The 19,425-nt window shown below is 47.1% G+C and overlaps 1 protein-coding gene across 1 annotated transcript in view; it reads left to right on the top strand.

Annotated features, from left to right (window-relative positions):
- Positions 1-7,417: 7,417 nt before the first annotated feature.
- Positions 7,418-19,425, top strand: part of WRAP73 (WD repeat containing, antisense to TP73) — a 19,558-nt gene continuing 7,550 nt past the window's right edge. Inside the window, exons 1-4 of the mRNA XM_006871785.1 lie at positions 7,418-7,486; positions 10,587-10,739; positions 11,323-11,439; positions 18,015-18,087. Of these exons, the coding sequence (XP_006871847.1) occupies positions 7,418-7,486; positions 10,587-10,739; positions 11,323-11,439; positions 18,015-18,087 (412 nt within the window). The remainder of the gene's footprint in view (positions 7,487-10,586; positions 10,740-11,322; positions 11,440-18,014; positions 18,088-19,425) is intronic.

Raw genomic sequence — 19,425 nt, 5'->3', positions numbered from 1 at the left:
CCAAGAAGTTGTCTCCAGGCGGCCAGGAACTGACACCTTCCTCCACCTGGCCTCTTCTCTGTGAGCAAGCTCTGGAGGTGAGATTTGAGATGAGGTTGGGCGACCCCTGGCAAACCCAGAGTCTCAGGGGAGATGCCCCTGGAAGCTGTAGCAATCTCCATAGCAACCGGCTCCAAGGGTCCAGCTTAGTGATCCAAGACCTAGATCCCAGTGGCCTCCCGAGGGTGGGGGAGAGCATGGCTCCGGATTGGCACAACCCTCGCGGGGCAGAGGGAGTGAACGCTGTCGGGGAGGAGTTTATCAATGAGAAGCTCGGCACACAACTTCCAACTGCATTTGTACCCCTACCCCACTTGGCCTCTTGCACAGGATTACATCCCCAACACCCCTCCAAAACTGGGGAGGAGAAGGCTGGCAGAAGAGCTGCTCCTGCCCCGAGGTCTAAGTTGCCGGCAGACCTGTATTCATCTCCTCTTGGGCTCGGCTCCGGCCCACTCCCTGAAGGCCCGTGTCACCCGCTCTCTCTCCGCTTCTATCCGTCTCCCTGCTCCTCCTCCCCAACTGCGGAGGTACTAGCCCCGCCGCCGCCCCGAAGCCCCGTGCTGCCTACCTGATGCAATCGGAGCCCGGCCTCGGCGGAGAGCGGCCTGGCACTGGCCTGGCTTCTACTCCCGCCTAGGTGCCGGACTGCGGGCGGGAGACTTGGGCGCGAGCGGCGGGCGCGCGCCGGCGAACGGGCGGCAGGGCGACGGGCGCGCGGGTTATATGGGCGCGCGGAGGCGACGCGGGCGGGGCAGCACAGCCTTAGCGCCTTTGGAGTCGGCCGGCGGGAAGGCGGCGCGGGCTCAACCGCGCAGGAGGCGGGATCGCGTTGCGGCGAGGTTTGGATCGGACCCCCTCCTCGCGCTCCGCCCCTGCAGCTGGTCTCCGCGGAGCGGGACTCGGGCGCTGGGCAGGCTCTTTCCCGCTCTCTTCTGGCGCGCGCCGTCCTGCTGAGCCTCGGCGAGGTCGCCTGCGCCCGCTGGACCTGAATCCCCGCCTCTCTTGAGCGGGCTTGGGGGCGCGCGGGGACCGTGGTTAGGGACGGACACCAACTCTGCGCCCTGACGCCCTATTTCCCCCAGAAGCCCTGGCCTCACCCCCGCGCCCAATCCCCCAGGTCTCCCACCTGCGTCTTCCCCAGAACCCCACGTCACGGTCGTACTCCCGCCCCGCGGCACAAAACGCCGGTAAAAGAAGGGCGGGAAAGGGCCACCCGGCGCCCCAGCGCAGGATAGGGGCGCCTCCGCTACAGTCCGCGTCGGGTGCACACGCTGTACGGCCGGGCCCCGGGGCTGGTCCCTGGCGGGACGAGAGGCAGAGGAGCTTTTTGCGTCTGACTGCACTAGCGGCACTTCACCGCCGAGCATCGCGCGCCAACTACTCCGGCGCGCAGAGGTCACGGCGCGCCCCAGCCCCGCCCGCCGTTGCCGAACCGGGGGGCGGGGGGGCCCTGGGACACGACTCTCCCGGCTCCGGCTTACGCTTCCCTGGGTTTCACCCCGCGCGAGTGGCTCCCTATGAAAGCCCTCTGGCCACTGCCTGTACCCTGCTCTCTCCCGGGGCTGCCACTTCCAGGCCCCGGAAAACGGATTCTGCTCTGAGTATGCGCGTGGGTGCGCGGGTGGCCACGTCTACAGGTGTGTCCTTACACTCAGAATGGATCTGCTTTCGTTCAGAAAGGGGAGACCCTCCGCCCTGCGACCAGGGGCGATCGGAGCCTCAGGGTAGGCGGGAGATACTAGGGCTCCCATCCGAGTACTTCGGGCCTGGCTAGGCAGCCGACCAGCAGGACGCATTTTGAGTGACTCGAGGCTGGGGGATCTTGCCGTGCGTTGTCTTCTGGGATTTATGGACCCTGTTAACGGGCTCTGAACGGAAGTCCCCCACCCCACTCCAGGGTGGTCCCCAGCACTGAAATGTGGCATCAATGCCGCTTGTGGTGTTGAGCGCCACGGAGTTCTCTCCACGCTCTGGACACCGCACTTCACCTGCACGGCACGACAACGTATGCCGTCTCCACACACCGTTAATGGTGCGCCACTTTTTAATTCTCAAATGATTTGCTCAGCATACTATTTCATATGGTGAGCGGCTATAACACTCGCTGTGCCTGATTTTAAACCATGCAGTATTCCCTTGCTCTGTTCCAACGACTGCTTCTTGGTTTGTGTACATGTTGGGCAAGAGCACAGTGAAGTGTTTTGGAGTTCCCGTTCTTCGAAATCCTTTGTTTATTATGACCCATACAGTGTAATGCTTTGCATAGTCAATAAAACATCCTTCTGGTATTCTCTGCCTTCAGCCAAGATTCTCCTCACTTCTGCAGTGGTATCCTTCTTTCCATTTCTTCTGAATCTGGCTTCAATTTCTAGCATTTCTGTGTCAATGTACTACTGCAACAGTTTTTGAATTATTTTCAGTAAAACTTTACGTGTGTAATATTAATGTTATTGCTCTATAATTCCCTGATCCCTTTAGAGTAGTTACGTGTGTATGGATCTCTTCCGGTCACTTGTCTTCCAAACACGAGTGAGTGCTTCCAACATTGCATCTGGTTGTTAAAACATCTCAACTTGTATTCTGTCGATTCCCAGAGCTTTATTATTATTATTTACCAATGCCTTCAAATGCTCCCTCCTGACGTGGTTGAACTTAGACCAATTATTTTCTGCTATTGTGCCTGTGTATCCGTTCCATTTTCTTTTGATGCTTAACACGGCATCAGGATTGGAGAAAGAATAATTAACAACTTGCAATATGCAGATGACATCCTTGCTTGTTGAAAGTGAAGCGTTGATAAATCTCTTACTACAGAGGTCAAAGACCACAGCCTTCAGTATGGGTTACACCTCAACATAAAGAAAACAAAAATCCTCACAACTAGAACCGTAGGCAAGAACATCATAAACAGAGAAAAGATTGAAGTTGTCAAGGATTTCATTTTATTTAGATCCACAATCAACGACCAGGGAAGCAGCAGTCAAGAAATCAAACGGCATAGTACACTGGGCAAATCTGTTGCAAAAGACCTTTAAAATGTTCAAGTATGTCATCCTGAGTACTAAGGTGCACCTTTATGATTCAAGCTATGCTATTTTCAGTTGCCTCATGTACATGTGAAAGCTGGACAATGAATGAGTAAGGAAGACCAACGAAGAATTGGTGTTAGTGAAGAATATTGAACATAGCATGAACTTCCGGAAGAATGAACAAATCTATCTTGGAAGAAGTACAGCCAGAATGCTCCTTAGAAGCAGGGAGAGTGAGACTTCGTCTCACAAACTTTGAACATGTTATCAAGAGTTGCCAGTCACTAGAAAAGGAAATCATGGGTTAAGTGGATCCTTGAAAAAGAGAAAAACCCTGAATGAGATCATTTCAAACATAGCAAATATTGTGAGAATGAGGCAGGATTGGGCAAGGTTTCGTTTTGTTATACATATAGTTTGATCTTTATGAGTCAGAATTGACTCTGGGTTCTTAACAACAAAACAAATGTTTGCTAGGTTTGGGGCTGGGGTATGGGATTGCAGGGGCTGACACAAAAACGGTGGGGGTAAAGAGAGGAGAGTTTGATCTTAAAGGGGCAAAAAGGCCAGCACCTCTAAGGAAGTACGGTCACATTCGCCTTCCTTCTTCCCTTCACTTTGGGAGGGCTGCGGGCGGTCTAGTTGGGGAGAAGCATCCATCTCTGGCCTGGCGCAACGAGGAACCAGCCAGGTCTTGATTTTCCGGAGCGCAGGGACAGATGAGAGGGTCTTCGGGACTATGCGCAATCTGGTGGTCTGCTGTGAAGGCCAGCGGGTACTCGAGAAGACTGTGCGGAAGACCCTCTATTTGGGGGAGGATTTTCTCGGCAGAAGAGGATCCAGGTCTCCAGCTGGGAGAGAAGACAAAGCAGCCAGGGAGAGGGACCAGGCTGGTGAAGCCAGGGGTTCATAGTTAACTCTCATGGAAAACTGTCTAAGAGCTATGGGCATGCGAGCGCCGCGGGTCCGGCGTGGAATTTGTTCCCTCTGTGATCTGAGACGCCGTGAATCCGAAAGAACGGATGGCAGTGGATGATGATCCGAGTAGAAGTAGAGCATGAGATGAGGGTTCACGCGGTGACAGATTTAGCCAAAAATAAATGTGCCTATTTGGTATTTAGACTTCTGGCGTGGCGCTGTGGACTTAGCATTGGACTGCTAATCATGGCGGCAGTTCAGACTCACCAGCTGCTCCTCAGAAACCCAAACAGAATCGCTATGAGTCGGAAACGACTCGATGGCACTTAAAACAACAACAACAAATTTATTATTTATGCACTCCTGGTGTGATGCTGTAGGATAAGCACAGGACTGGGAACTACAATGTCAGCGGTTCAAACCCACCAGGTGCTCCTCAGAGACCCTATCAGGTTAGCTATGAGTTGGAACCAAGTCCACAGAACTTAACAACAACAACCATAATTTTGCTATTTATAACATACAGAATAAACACTGATATGCAGGTGATACAACTTTTCTTGCTAAAAGCGCAGAGGACTTAAAATACTGCTGAAGATCAAAGAGCACAGCCTTCAGTATGGATTGCATCTCAATGTAAAGAAAACAAAAGTCCTCACCAATGGACCAATAAACAATATCCATATAAATGGAGAAAAGATTGAAGTTGTCAGACTTCTTTTTGTTTGGATCAATTCATGCAAGCAGCAGTCAAGAATCAAAGGCAGCATATCGCATTAGGCAAATCTGCTGCACAAGACCTCTTTAAAGTGTTTAAGAGCAAAGATACTGTTTGCGGACAAAGTAAACCTGACCCAAGTCATGGTATTTTCAATAACCTCATATGCATGTGCAAGTTGGTCAGTGACTAAGGAAGACTGTAGAAGAATTGATCCATTTGAGTTATGGTGTTGGAGGAGATTGTTAAAAGAATATTGGAACAAATCAATCTGTGTTAGTACAGCCAGAATGCTCCTTGGAAGCCAGGATGGCCAGGCTTCATCGTTCATACTTCAGACAGATTATCAGGAAGGACCAGTCCCTGGAGAAATGATCATGTTTGGTAAGGTGGAGAGTTGGAGAAAAGCAGGAAGATCCCCAATAAGATGGATCGACACAGTGGCAGCAGCAATGGGCTCGAACATAGCAACGATCGTGAGGCTGGCGCAGGACTGGGCAGTGTTTGGTTCTGTTGTGCATAGGGTCACTATGAGTCAGTGCCGACTTGATGGCACCTTACAGCAACAACGTATTATCAGAGTCCAGTGTGGTCTGTAGGATAAGTACTGTAAAGTCAGTTTGAACTGCAAAGTTGGCAGTCCAAACTCACCAAATGCTCCTCGGTCGCTATGAGTGGAAACCCGACTGGATGGCACTTAACAGCAAGGGTTAATGCGCCAGACTGCACAGCCTTTTGAACTGCAAGGTCGGCGGTTCAAGTTCACCAGCTGCTCCTTGGAAACCCTATACAGGGTCGCTATGGGTCGGAACCGACTTGATGGCACTTCACAACAACAACATGTATTATTATCATGTTTGGTACAACAGATGGTCAGTGAAAAAGAGACTGTGGCATGGGATGGGCAGTGTTTCCTTCTGTTGCACAGAGAGCTGCTGAGTTGGAAGTAACTGGAGGACACCTACCAATAAGCTTGTTGTTGTTGAGTGCCATGGAGTTGATTCTGACTCATAGCAACCTTGTATAGGGTTTCTGAGGAGCAACTGGTGGGCTGAACCTCTGACCTTTTGGTTAGCAGTCTAGTGCTTATCCTAGAAAGCCACACTAGGACCCCACCAACAAGATTACAGTTTAATAAACCATATGAGGCAGTTCTATTTTGTTAAAGAAGATCACTATGAGTCAGAATTGACTAAAAAATAACATATACATTGACGTATCCATGCGTTACAAGTATTAAAGACGGGGGTGGGGTGGGGAGGGCTGGTGGTACAGTGATTAGAGAGCGCAGCGATCACTGACTCAGTGGTTCAAACTCAACGGCCACTCTACTGGGACAGTTTCATACAGATGACAGCCTTGGAGACCCTATGTGACAGTTCTCTTCTGTTCTGAAGGGTCATCATCAGCCAGAATCAATTCAATTGCAAAGGGCTTGGGCACACTTAGAAATCAACATGTGTTAAGAGCTGTTGAGTTGGTTCTGACTCATAGCAATCCTGTATAGGGTTTCTGAAGTTGCTGGTGGGTTTGCACTGCTGACTTTGTGATTCACAGTCTAGTGCTGATCGTACAGCACCACACCAGGAGTTCTATACACACCTATAGCAAAAAATTAATGTACCTGTTTTTGAACTCCTGGTGTGGCACTGTATAGCGCTGTAAGGCAAGCACTAGACTGGAAATCATAAGATCCGAGATTCAAACCTACCAGCTGCTCCTTGAAAACCCTATACGGGAGGTTGCTATGAGTTGGAACCTATTTGACGGCAATGCACAACACAACAATTTGTTATTTAGGAGTCCCGTTGTGGCCCTGTAAGATAGGGTCGGTTTGAACCAAAGGTTGGAAGTTCAAATTCACCAGCGGCTCATTGGAAACCCTATATAGGGTTGCTGTAAATTGGAACCGATTCCACAGCACTTAGCAACATTTGTTTTTTTATGGACTCTTGGTGTGGCGTTGTAGGATTAGCACTGGACTGCTAACCACAAGGTTGGTGGTTCAAACCCACCAACTGCTCTGTGGAAATCCTATACAGGGTCGCTATGAGTCAAAACAGACTGGACGGCACTAAACAACAACATACTATAAAATTATTCGTTGCATATCTAAATTTTAAATCTAGTCCGGCGTCTTGCATTTTATCCGATAACCTCAGCTGGAGAAAAACACTACCACACCCCGGGCTTCCCGATCCCTTGGGTTGTTGTTAAGTGTAGTCGAGTCTGTTTCGACTTATAGGGATCTTGTAAAGGGTTTCCAAAGAGAGGCTGGTGAGTTTAATCCACCGATTTTGCGGTCCAGTGCTTTAACCTGCAGCGCCGCCCGGTTCAGCAATTCCGAATGGGAAAAACTGTGGGCGGGGTCCTTTAAGGACTAGCGTCGGGAGTTGCCGTGAACTATAAGTTCCACAATGCTTTGCGGCCAGCCGGGGCTCTGATAGGCTGCGCTGGCTTCCCGCCTTCCTCGGGTTTCCGGCTGTGGCGTCTGGCGGGCGGCGGTTGGCGTCTGCCGCGGCCATTGAGTACGCCCAGCCTGAGGGCGGACCGGGAGGGTCAGATAGAGAGAGGGGCGTGCCGGCAGGCGGGCGTGCAGACGCGGATCCGGCTCGTGCACGTCTTTCACGCTCCAGCCGCTCTCCTTTGGAGTGAGCCTTGTCCCTGCGAGCTGCTGAGACGAGAGCTCGGCCTGAGGGCGGCTACGACCATGAATTTCTCCGAGGTCTTCAAACTGTCCAGCCTACTTTGCAAGTTCTCCCCGGACGGGAAATACCTGGTGAGAGCTAAGCGGTGCTGGGACTAGGGGAACGATGGTAGGCGTCCAGCACAGCTGCTGTAACTCACTGGGTGGCGCGGTCGCCCGGGCTGCACGCAGGCGCTGGGTCTGCACGCGGATCGGGCTCTGTACCCACGAGCTGCGGGGCCCAAACCGGCCCGGCCGTGATTTCACTTCGTGAAGGTCCCTGCCTCATGGGGCTACAGTGAAGTAGTGCCGATGTAGCTTATGGGGCCGTGACACCCGTTGTTGGGATGCCCTAGAAAAACCAGCTTTTAATTCCACTAGCTTGTAAGCCTGTGAATTGTGTGGCTGCTTTCTTTTGCCTTCTTCCCTCACTCTCCTCACTTTCTCTCTATGTGGAGTACATAGTTTAAACTGTTTTCTAGTTTAGAGCCTTGCTTAAGACTGGGGAGAAAGACCTGGCGATCTGCTTCCCTAAATACTCACTCATATTACAGCCTAGAAAGTCCTGTCTCCTCTGTAAGATGGGGTAGCTGCGAGTAGAAAATCCATTGAAGGGCACCTAATAACATCAAAAGCCTTCTATCCCCGGAGGAAAGCAACTGTCAGAGCTGTTCATCCCATGGGGGTAGACTGGTTAAGCACTGGACTGCGAACCACAAGGTCAGCAGTGCAAACCCAACTCTAGCTGTAGGATTAAGCACTGGACTGCGAACCACAAGGTCAGCAGTGCAAACCCACCAACTTCTTGGAAACCCAATACATGAAACCCTATACAGTTGGTACTGGCTGGAAGACACTTAGCAGCAATTCTGAACATTATTCACTGTCCAACTTTCACATGCATATGAGGCGATTGAAAATACTATGGCTTGGGTCAGGCGCCCCTTAGTTCTCAAACTGACAATGAATCAGGAAGACAGTACGAGAATGATACATTTGAGTTATGTATTTGAAAGAGGCTATTAAAAGTACCATAGACTGCCGGAAGAACACACCAATTTGTGTTGGAAGAAGTGCAGCCAGAATGCGACCTAGATGGCCAGGATGAGGGATTTTGCCCCTTATCCTTTGGACATGTTATCAGGAGGGACCAGTCCCTGGAGAAGGATACCATGTTTGGTAAAGTGACCGTCAGTGTAAAAGCGGAAGACTCCTGACGAAGTGGATTGGCACAGTGGCGGCAACACTGGGCTCTAGTGTAGTAGCAGCTGTGAGGATGGCTCAGGACTCGGTGGTGTTCAGTTGTGCACAGGATTGCGATGCATTGACAGCACCTCACAACATTCTGAACATCCAAATATTCCATTGTGGCCAGTGCATGTCCTCTGAATCATGTGAGAGGTATCATTGATGTGGAACAGCCATTCAGGAGAAGACAGTCTTGCCTTTGAGACCATGTTGTTGTTGTTGTTAGGTGTCACTGAGTCAGTTATGACTCATATTGACCCTGTATAGGAGTTCTGAGATGGTAAATTTTTACAGGAGCAGACACCCTCATCTTTCTCTCACACACCATCTGGTGGACTTGAACCACTGACCTTGTGATTAGCAGTCCCGTGCTTATCCTACAGTGCCACCAGCACGCTTTAGACCATGTATTTAATTTCATTTACATCGTCTCTAGTAACAGACTGCTTCCTATGGGTCTGTATGAGCTTTGATTTCACATTCCTGCTATCCTTGTCTAGATGTTTCAGGATATAACTCATGTTACAGCTTTACCTTCTTTCTAGAAGAATTGTAAACTACATAAAATAGCATTCAGCTACAAAATAGGAAATGTCACCTTAGAAACTTCTGCGTGTTTTCCAAACTGCCCATCTGTAAATTCGTTTTTGATTTTTAATGAAAGTTCCAGTAAATTGTAAAGAATTTGGCTAAGTTCGGGGGCCTCTAACAGACAGATTGGCAGTTCAAATAGACCTAGCAGCCTAGGAGCCTGGAGGAGAAAGATCTGGAATTGCAGTTCCCATCAAGTTGGTTGTTTGCATGCTTCATTTTGGCACTCTTTTTATTTTCACACACTGATGAAAGTAATATGAGAACTTTGATAATATCCTGATGCTAGAATTATGTTCTTCAAAGCTCTAACCTCAATACTAGATAAAGTCCACATTGCCATTTCTAATATTTATAACAGATATGATATTATTTTCTAAACGTTGGCCAAAAGGTCCCATTTCATAAAAGAATTACTTGTGACTGACCAGTTTTCAGAGGTACAGTTTAACAAAGTAGGTATTGTAATACATATTTTTCTAATCTGCAGTTGTCCTCCCTGCTACTGTTTTTTAAAATGGAAGTTCATAAAAAACAAAGCAGTTATTTAGTTTGACTTTGATAAGTCCAAAAATGAAACAGTAAGCATTTAAAAATCAGTTCTTACTTTATTTATTCTAAAAACTGTGTAATAGAACCTCCAATTAGCAGATAGGCCTACACAGACAGAAATTATTTACTTAGATAGGGACATTATTAACAAATGCAGACCTATTGGTTTAGCTCTGAGTAAGACACTACACAAGAGTATTTTTGTAGTTTCCATCGACAACTGTGAGTCCTCTGGTTTCACCCTTTATAAATTTGAGGAAATTGCCTAAAATCGATGAAACTAGAAGACAAGTTGGTTATTAGATAGTAGATCACAAGAAGATCTTTTACCCTGTACTGTTTTCTACTTGAGCTTAATTTTTAACGTACACATAAAAAAGGAAGACAAATTTAAGTTCCAGTCCCCATCAAATCTCTTAGCGGCCCCATGTGTGTCTGAGTAGTACTGTGCTTTGTAGTGATATTTTTGGAAGTAGATTGCCAGGCCTTTCTTCCGCGGCACCTCTGAGTGGACTTGAACCTCTCACCTTGCAGTTAGCAGCTGAATGCATTAACTGTACCACTCAGGGACTCTAGCAAATTAAGTAGTGAGCTTAAAATAATCTTGTACTTTTATACCAAAGTCTAATTTAAAATCTAGCTTGTGTGCTTCAACTTAATCTTTATTCATTCATCTTCTTTTTATAATGGGTTACATAATTGATAAAAAAAACTATCTGGGAGGAAAGTTGGGAAGGAAACAGCTACTGCCCAGAGAGGAGTTTTGTAGAATCCACATCAAGTGTTGGGTTTTCATTTTCAGGCTTCGTGTGTCCAGTACCGTCTAGTGATCCGAGAAGTGCGCACTCTGCAGATCCTGCAGCTGTATACATGCCTGGACCAGATCCAGCACATGGAGTGGTCGTCAGACTCGCTCTTCATCCTGTGCGCCATGTACAAGCGAGGACTTGTGCAGGTCAGTGCTGCCTGTCTGACTGAGAAAGCTGAAACCCTCGCTAGAAGACCCCTGGGAGGCAGTGGCTTGATTCAGAGCTCTTCTAATTAAAAAAAAACAACAACAACAGACGGCAACACAGTTAACCAAGGCTAGTTTTCTATTAAAATTTAATAGGTTGCTTCGATTTGAACAATGTACTTTTTTATTGTGAAAGCGGTACAGTATTCTGTCAGTAAACACAACTCACTCACTCCACAGGAAGTGCTTGCAGACAGAGATACAGCAACCTGGACGTTAGGTGTTTTAGGAACTAGTAAGCTGTAGGGTTTTGTTGAGGTGATTGAGGGCTTAAGGATGGGAAAGCGAGAAAGCAATTTAAACTATAACAGTAAAAACAAAGTGCCGTCACCAAGCCACCTGCCTTCCTTTTGTGGTAGGATCTAGTCCCAGTCCTTCGTAACAAAAGGTTTCTTTAGCCATCCTGCGCTTTGACTAGATGCCATTGGTCACTCAGTTCTTTAAAGCTATGTGTCGCCTCTTGGAAAGGCGGTGCCTTGGTGTTGTGAGCTTTTGTGATGCTGTGTGTCTTCTGTGAGTCTAGGTCTGGTCTTTGGAACAGGCGGATTGGCACTGCAAGATAGACGAGGGCTCGGCAGGCCTGGTGGCGTCATGCTGGAGCCCGGATGGTCGCCACATCCTCAACACAACTGAGTTCCACGTAAGCCTGACTCCCTGAATCCGCTTCACTAGTCAAATGTGATCCTCACCTCTGACTCCTAAAACAGCTTAGGCTCTCTCAAGTGTGTGGTTTTTTAGTTGTTACTATATATAGGAGTCCTGGTGTGGTGCTGTAGGATAAACAGTGACCTGCTAATCACAAAGTCAGCAGTTCAAACCCACCAGCCATTTCTCAGAGGCTCTGTACAGGGTCACTATGAGTCAGAATTGACTCTATGAACTTAACAACAACTATAATATGTATCTTGTTGTTGTTGTTAAGTGCCGTGGAGTCGGTTCCGACTCATAGTGACCCTGTACAGGGTTTCCGAGGCTGGAAATCTTTACAGGAGCAGAAAGCCTCATCTTTCTCCCGCGGAACAGCTGGTCGTTTCGAACTGCTGACCTTGTGGCTTGCAGCCCAATTCGTAACCACTTGAGCATTAAAAACTCTTTAAGTATTGCTGAAGAATATTCTTGCCCAGTTTTGTTTTTTTTTTTTTTGGTAAGTTTACACAGCAAATTCAGTTTCTGTTCGTACAAATGGCATGACGGAGGCAGTGTCCTGCTCAGACTTCACGAGGGGGAGAGGGAATGGCTAGCCACATCAGTCCAAGGCTAATTCCTGTGAGCTCAGCAATACCTCCTCTCGCCAGTCGTTTTTCCAGTTCTGATGCCAGTTGTCCCCTCCCACACTCTGCTGGGTTTGATAATGTGTTGCTGTGGCCCACACAAAACTCCAAAGACCACACACACAGTTTTCAGATTTATTTGGGTGGGAAGTGTGACAGGTTATAATTCAATTTCAGAAATACACAGGAAACCGTTCTTCAGTCAGGAAAGCTTCTTTTCATCTGTGCCCCCAGGCAGGCCTCTCTGGTCGTTGTCTCACACCGACCTCTGCCCGGTTCATGCACCTGTTACAAAACTCTTTAGCTCTGCCAGTAAGTGCCAGGGGCAGCTCATTCCTCCAGGAAGCCTCCTGCCCAACGACATTTAGCTCTGGTTCCAAGGGCCAGCAAGCCTAGTATCACCAGCAAGTGCCTGGAGGTGTCCCTCTCATCTAGGAAGCTTCCTACCCAGACCCTCTCAACTCTCTTGTTCTGTGGTCATCACAGCACTGTAACCTCCTTGCACCGTCTCACACCATTCTCCTAGTTCTGCTGCTGCCATTTCTCTGCCACTGCTGCTGGCCGCCTTGTACTGTCTCTTGTGTTTCTCTCTGTCACTGGAGTCTAGGAGGTTTTCTCAGCTTAAGGATGCTAGGTCCACAGGATGTGCTCCACTCCTGTCTCTTCTGCTTGGTAGTAGTGAGGGCCCCCCTTCTACCTCTGGGATGGCTCATTTTAAGCCTGGTAGAGAATTTAGATGAGCACATTGCTATGCAAGAGGGCTTCAAAAAGTTTGTGGAAAAATCCCATTATATTTTTCTAAAATTTTTTACCCATTTTCTTTTAAGTTTTTATTGTGAATTATGTGATAGTTTACATGGGAGATTATTAGCTTTACTTTCATCCTATCTTATTTCCTTTTATTGCAATGATTACAATTCCCTACATGCATCATCAAACAACCAAAGGGTACACCCCACAAGCCTGCCCCCTGTCTGTCAACACATAGCCCATCTTCCTCCCTGAGTCCACAGAGTCCCCAGCCGCTCCATCTCTCTACGTCATCGTCTCTACCTCCATCTCTGGTATCCATTTCCTTTTATTTCTGTTTTTCCATAAACTTTCTGAGGTCCCTTGGTGTTTGTTAAGTTAATTTTTCAAACAATATAAGTTGGAGAAGACTGGTCTTCAGTATTTTTGCTTAAGTACTGGAATTGTCCTCTTTGCCAAAGAACCCTTGAACATACTATGGAAAAGGAGCAAGCTGAGAAAACTAATAATGTTGTCTCACCATTAGTATTTCAGTGTTTACTTCAATATGGCAGTACTTGAAAGCCTTTGGAAGAGGGTTTGGACCAGTGACTTTGTAAAGAGAACTGAAGTCTTCAGCTGAAGGCCAGTCGGTTGCCCTCTTGTTCTTTGTGAACAATCGCACATGCGGTCATGTCTCCCTTTGGTGGAGGTGCTGGTATGAAGCCTAATTAGCCCAGGAGATGGCCCTGCTCTAGCTTGTGAAGTGTCCTTCTAGTGGGGCCTGTGTGCTCACACCATGCTGCCACTGATTGGTCCTCATGTCTCCACTTGGACAGCTCAGGTTGATGGAGGCCTGTAGTCAACTACCGCCATTGTTTTTATTGTTGAATTTGTTTAAAGTTACAAAAAGTTGTCATTTAAAAAAACAAGAACACATTTTTTTTTTTTTTTTCCGTTTTGGGATGGGGATGAAGGACACAGCTGTCTTAAAGTGCTCTGTGTGTTTCCTGTCTCTCTGATGAGTGCCCCTGGACTCCATGAACTCTAGGAATACTTAGCTGCAGACGCTGCCCGCTGAGCAGCTTCCTCTCTCTCTTCATCAAGATAGTGCTGCAATTGGTGTAGTGCTTCACACTTAAAGACACTGCTGAAGCTGGGAGGGAAGCCAGAGCTCTTACTGGCAGTAAGCATCCCAGTGAGGGTCTCCACCCAGGGTCCACTTGGCTGGAATTCTGTGCACTTCCCTCTGTTTGATACTGTGGTGGCTTCTTTGAGTTTGCTGTTCCCAGGCCTAAAATACAATCGGTGTTTCAGAGGAAATAAATACTCCTCTGCAATACAAACAACCTGATTCCATGGCGTACCCTGACTTCTCGGGCCCAGCGCACCATCGCTGGCTTCTGGAGCCATAGTGCCTGCTCCACAGGTGCGTTTCCAGAACTTCTCCCCGAGCACCGTGTGGTATGTTCAGAGAGGCAGCCTCAGACATCAGTGTTTCTCTTCCATACCAAGCTGGTGTGGAGAAAATGTGCTCCTCACTTTGTAACCTGCTCAAAACTGGCCTAGCTTGCAGGAGTCACATTTGGTATGTGAATGTGGAGCCCTGCTTGTTAAGTGCTATCCAGTCGGCAATCCTGTGTAGGGTTTCCAAGAGGCAGTGGGTGAGTTTGAGTCGCTGACTTTTCAGTTAACAGCCCAGTGCTTATCCTGCAGATGTTATCAAACCTGACTGTGAGCAGAGATCAGCCGGTGTTCTTGAGCCTGAATGGTCCTGCTTGGCACCTAGTTTCCACCACATTCATTGTTCCCTCTGGCATCTGAGCTGGGTCTCTTCTGGGGAGAGGTGTTCCTCTCTGTGTATTTGCAGAGTTGTCATGAAAACCTGGAGCTAGGGTTATGGAGAGTGTTTTCAGAAATAAAGGATTTGGGAATTGTGGGCAGGAAAGATTGGTCACTCTCATGCTCTGTAGGGGCCTTGGAGAGAGGGTTTAGAAGTTTGTAGAAAGTCCATATGAAATGCCTCTGGAGGTGGTGTGTTCACAAGTGCTTGCTGTTTTGTTTTTTAGTTTTTTATCCTGAGTTGGGTGAAGCTTTACAGAGCAGATCTGTTTTCCAGTCAACAATTCGTGTACATTGTGTTTCAGCTCATTGTTTGCAATCTCCACAGTGTCATATCACTTCCTGTTTCCTAGTTCCTTTCTTCCACCTTTCCTAATCCTTCTGAATTTTGTCTGCTGGAAAATGCTGCCCCTTTTTTTATCCAGAAGCTTTTATTGTGACTTGAGTGAAGGTTTACAGGGCAGATCATCAGTTTTACATTCAACAAGTCATTGCAATGCTTATAATCGCCTCTGTGCACTATCAGCTAACAGTATCTACCTCTATTACCCCCCTCTTTGTGTGTGTATGATGTATATATACCACAATGAAAAGATAACTTGTTTAGATGTCCAAAGAGTACACTTTGTAAGCCAGCCTCCTGCCCTCAGGCACACAGCCTTTCTCAGTCCATGAGCCTGTAGTCCTCTGCTGATCTGTCTCTGTGTGCCGTCACCTCTGCCACCATCTCTGTTGTCGCAGCTTTTCTGGTTAGGATCCCTCATGCCTCTCAAAGTCCTTTACCCCGCATCACCAGATGGCAGATGGCCATCTTCCCCCACTCCTCGTTCTGACCTTAAGCACCCCATGAAAGTTTGAAAGACAGCCAATTATGAAGGAACTCTCATAGCCTAGTGGTTATGAGTTGGGCTGCTAATCTCAAGGTCAGCAGTTTGAAACAATCAGCGGGAGAAAGATGAGGCTTTCTGCTCCTGTAAAGATTTACAGTCTTGGAAACCCTATACAGGGTCACTATGAGTCGGAACCGACTCTACAGCACATAACCACCACTATATTAGATCAAAGGAGCTCTGGTAGTCGGGCTGCTAATCTTAATTAAGGTCAGTAGTTAGAAACTGCCAGCTGTTTCTGCTATCTTAAAGATTTACAGCCTTGGAAAACCCTTTACAAGGTAGCTATGAGTTGGAACTGATGCCACAGCACATAACCACCACCACTTTTGATAGTCGAAGTCTAAGTTGCCCATTCCTATCAACCCTGTGTACTAAGGAGGCATGCTTGATCCTTGATTTGCAGAAACCTTGCCTTTTGGTTGGAATTTTGGGTAACTTCATAAGTAAAGGTCCAGTTTATCAAGCTGTAGTAATTTACGCTTGCTCCCTGTATCAAACTTCTGTATCATCATCTGATCGAGTTCTGGTCAGCAAGCCATCCAAGCTAGGTCAAATGGGTGCTGTCTGAAAGTTTGGGAGTTCTCGCATGCCTCCCCCAACTTCAGATGACCTGGCTGCTTCACCCTTAACTCTGGCTCCCAGTGGCTAGGCCAGTGCCCTTCTGCTTGTGAGTTTACACGTCTCCCTGAACTTCAAACCAGCCTGCCCTTCTTCTTCTCTCTCTTACCTCAAGGTTATTAGGTATCTGGAACATGGCCAAACTCAGCCTATGTCTTCATTGCTGAATTTCCCACTTCTTCCACTCACCAGTTGAGCTGGGTGGTCACCAGCAAACCTACAAGACTGTTTTCTCTTTGGGTTTCAGTCATAGGAAAGGGTTTACCCTGATGAACTGACATTTCTTGCCTTGATGTCTTCAAGGCAAATAGCTTGCTTCCCCCCTACCCCTGTTGGTTTTCAAGAAGTATCTTCTGTTTGGCTTGGTCTGCATGTCTTTTCAATTGGGAATATCCTACCTCTGAAAGTTCTGAAAGGATTCCACTTAAGGCCTCTCTCTCTACAAAGGCTTAACAAGAAGCCTATTTGCATTCTGGTCCCCTTTAAGCTCACCGAATCAGTTATCCACTAAAGATGGGCTTACAAGCTTTCTGAATCATATCTGAATTGTATTTCCCAATAGTCCTTTCTATCTCACTTAAATGCGTATATTAACAATAGTAGGCAGGGAAAACCAATATCCACAAGATAGTCAAGCACCTTAACATTATTTCCCCTCCTTTACCCATTCAGACTATGTCTCCGTCTCTGTATCACAGAGCCCTGTTGTTCCAAGGCTGTGCATACATCACAGGCTACTTCTATCCCATTTAGCCCATGCAGACCGTCTAAGTCTTCCCCCATTATCCCTGGTCACCCCCCCCACACATTTCTTGTGCATTGCCCGCCCCCTCCTTTTTATTGCCCTCCCAGTCACCTGAGCTATCATGTATCTGTCCCCTAACCTCTGCCTTACCATCCCTTCCCTTCCACCTCTGGTAATGCTACCCTTTTGATTTCACATGGTTGATTATTCTAAGGTGGTCTTTGTTTTTTAATGTGTAGTTAACATATAACCACCACCCCCCCCACCCCAAATGATTTCAGTCAGTCCTGACTCACAGTAACCCCGCGTGTGTCAGAGCAGAACTGTGTTCCGTAGGGGTTTCTCGGACTAATTTTTCAGATGCACATTCTTCTGGGGCTCCTCTGGGTAGACTCAAACTGCCAGCCTTTCACTTAACCATTTGTGTCATCCAGGGATTCCTAATTTATACATTACATACATTTTGCACATACCAAACAATATATAATAAAAAAGAAAATGCAGACGACCCTGTGTTTCTCCCAGAAGTGGCTGGCTCTGGGCAATCTGTTAGAATGGTGTCTGCTTGCAGCCTTTTTGTGTGCTGCTGGTCAGCTCTCCACTCCCTGTGTGAGGGCCAGGTGGGTGGACAGTGATCACGCCAGAGCTCCTGGAGGAGCAGTGTGTTAACATAGAAGTTGACCTCCTTGCTCTGAGCGCTCAGCCTTCTCGCTATAGGGCTCTGCAGCCCAGATCTGAGCCATGGATCACGCACATGCAGAGAGAATGCTGACTGGTCTGTACAGAGCCTTCTCTGGTGAAGCAGTCTTCTCTCAGGCTCACAGCCAAGCTGTGGTTACTTGAAAATAACTCACTAATCAACTAATGTTGATATTTGTAACTCTGTGTCACTCAAACCATCATGTTAGAAAATGAAAACGTAACACCAAGAGCATTAGATTTGCTTTAACAACAGTGAAATGTCATTTGCATCTTTCTCTTAAGAGGGAAAACATTCACGGATCTATTCTGCACTTTAGCAGGAAACCTATTACATGGGAGCTGGGACTCTGAGGTGGTCTTTCTAGAAGTGTTAGATATAAACCATTGCCCTTGTGTATTTTCCCGTTCCCCACAGCTGCGGATAACTGTCTGGTCCTTGTGTACAAAATCTGTATCTTACATGAAATATCCTAAAGCTTGTCAGCAGGGTGAGTATATCACATCTACTCCAAAGCTATTTCTTTATAGTTGTTTGTAACCGTTTTATCATTGAGATACCAAACACAGGCAAAAGTAGCTTCAATGGTGTGTTAACTCATAGACAATCCTTTTTTTTTACTCTACACCTTAACCCCTAATCAAAAAAAAAAAAAAAAAAAAAACAACCCCCAAACCAAAGCCTTGCTGTTGAGAGCATTCTGAGTGTTGGGAGACTGTATGGGACAGAGTAGACCTACCCCACGGAGCTCCCAGTGCTCCACACTTTATGGGGGCAGATGGCCACATCTTTCTCCAGTGGAGTGGCTGGTGGCTTTGAACCCCTGACCTTTCGGTTAGCAGCCAAGTGCTTAACCACTGTGCCACCATGGCTCCTTAAGTATCTCCCAGACCTATTAATACTTTGTCTGTAAATACCCTTTTCATCTCCAAACAACAAGTACTTCCATGTAAAACAATCTCAGAGACCAGAGAGGGTATTTTTTCAGTGACATCAAAGAGGAATGAAGTTTGCAGGTAATTCATTCCATATACCTAGGTCACAGAGTTGGGTGTTCACATCCTTTCCTGTTGATGTCTCATGAGAGTCCCACCTCAAGCTTCAAATCCTAAATTTTCCATCTGCCTCTTTTTTGGAGTAATTTTGTAATCTCTTTGTAAACAGGAAATTGTAACCTATTGCCTGCAGGCATCACAGACGGATAAATGAGATGTGGTCTGTGGTTATTCGGAACCGTCTGTGAGAAAGGCAAGGCTTGGACAGAGCGTGCCAATGATGCAAAGTAATTGGGCAATTTAGAGCTAATTGGATGTCCCACTCTTGAATCATGAAATTACAATAGTGTGTCTCTTTCATTTAATCATCAAAGTGAAAGCGTTAGATAATTTGTATAACGTTCCTACTTTTCTCTCTGGCCATCTGAGATTTGGAAATTGTGCTTGAATGAAATGCAGTTGTGCTTTTTCATGCTTCATCTGGACACTGATCCATGACACGCATAGCTGCTCTGTTGTTGGGCATTCTCTGACTTCGGCCGAGTAGTCTGGACGGCTCTGTAAGCTCACACAGTGGGAACTGAGAGATTCCCCTTTATAACTAGTAACTTCCAGATGCACTTGATGGATTCATTGTCTTGCTCCCATGTACACAGAGTAGACTTGTTTGTCTTGCTCCCATGTACACAGAGTAGACTTGTTTTTCTTGCTCCCGTGTACACAGAGTAGACTTGTTTGTCTTGCTCCCGTGTACACAGAGTAGACTTGTTTATCTTGCTCCCGTGTACACAGAGTAGACTTGTTTATCTTGCTCCCGTGTACACAGAGTAGAC

The sequence above is a fragment of the Chrysochloris asiatica genome, unplaced genomic scaffold (assembly GCF_000296735.1).
Source record: "Chrysochloris asiatica unplaced genomic scaffold, ChrAsi1.0 scaffold00173, whole genome shotgun sequence".
NCBI lineage: Eukaryota > Metazoa > Chordata > Mammalia > Afrosoricida > Chrysochloridae > Chrysochloris > Chrysochloris asiatica.
This window is presented reverse-complemented; position numbering and strand designations above follow the sequence as displayed.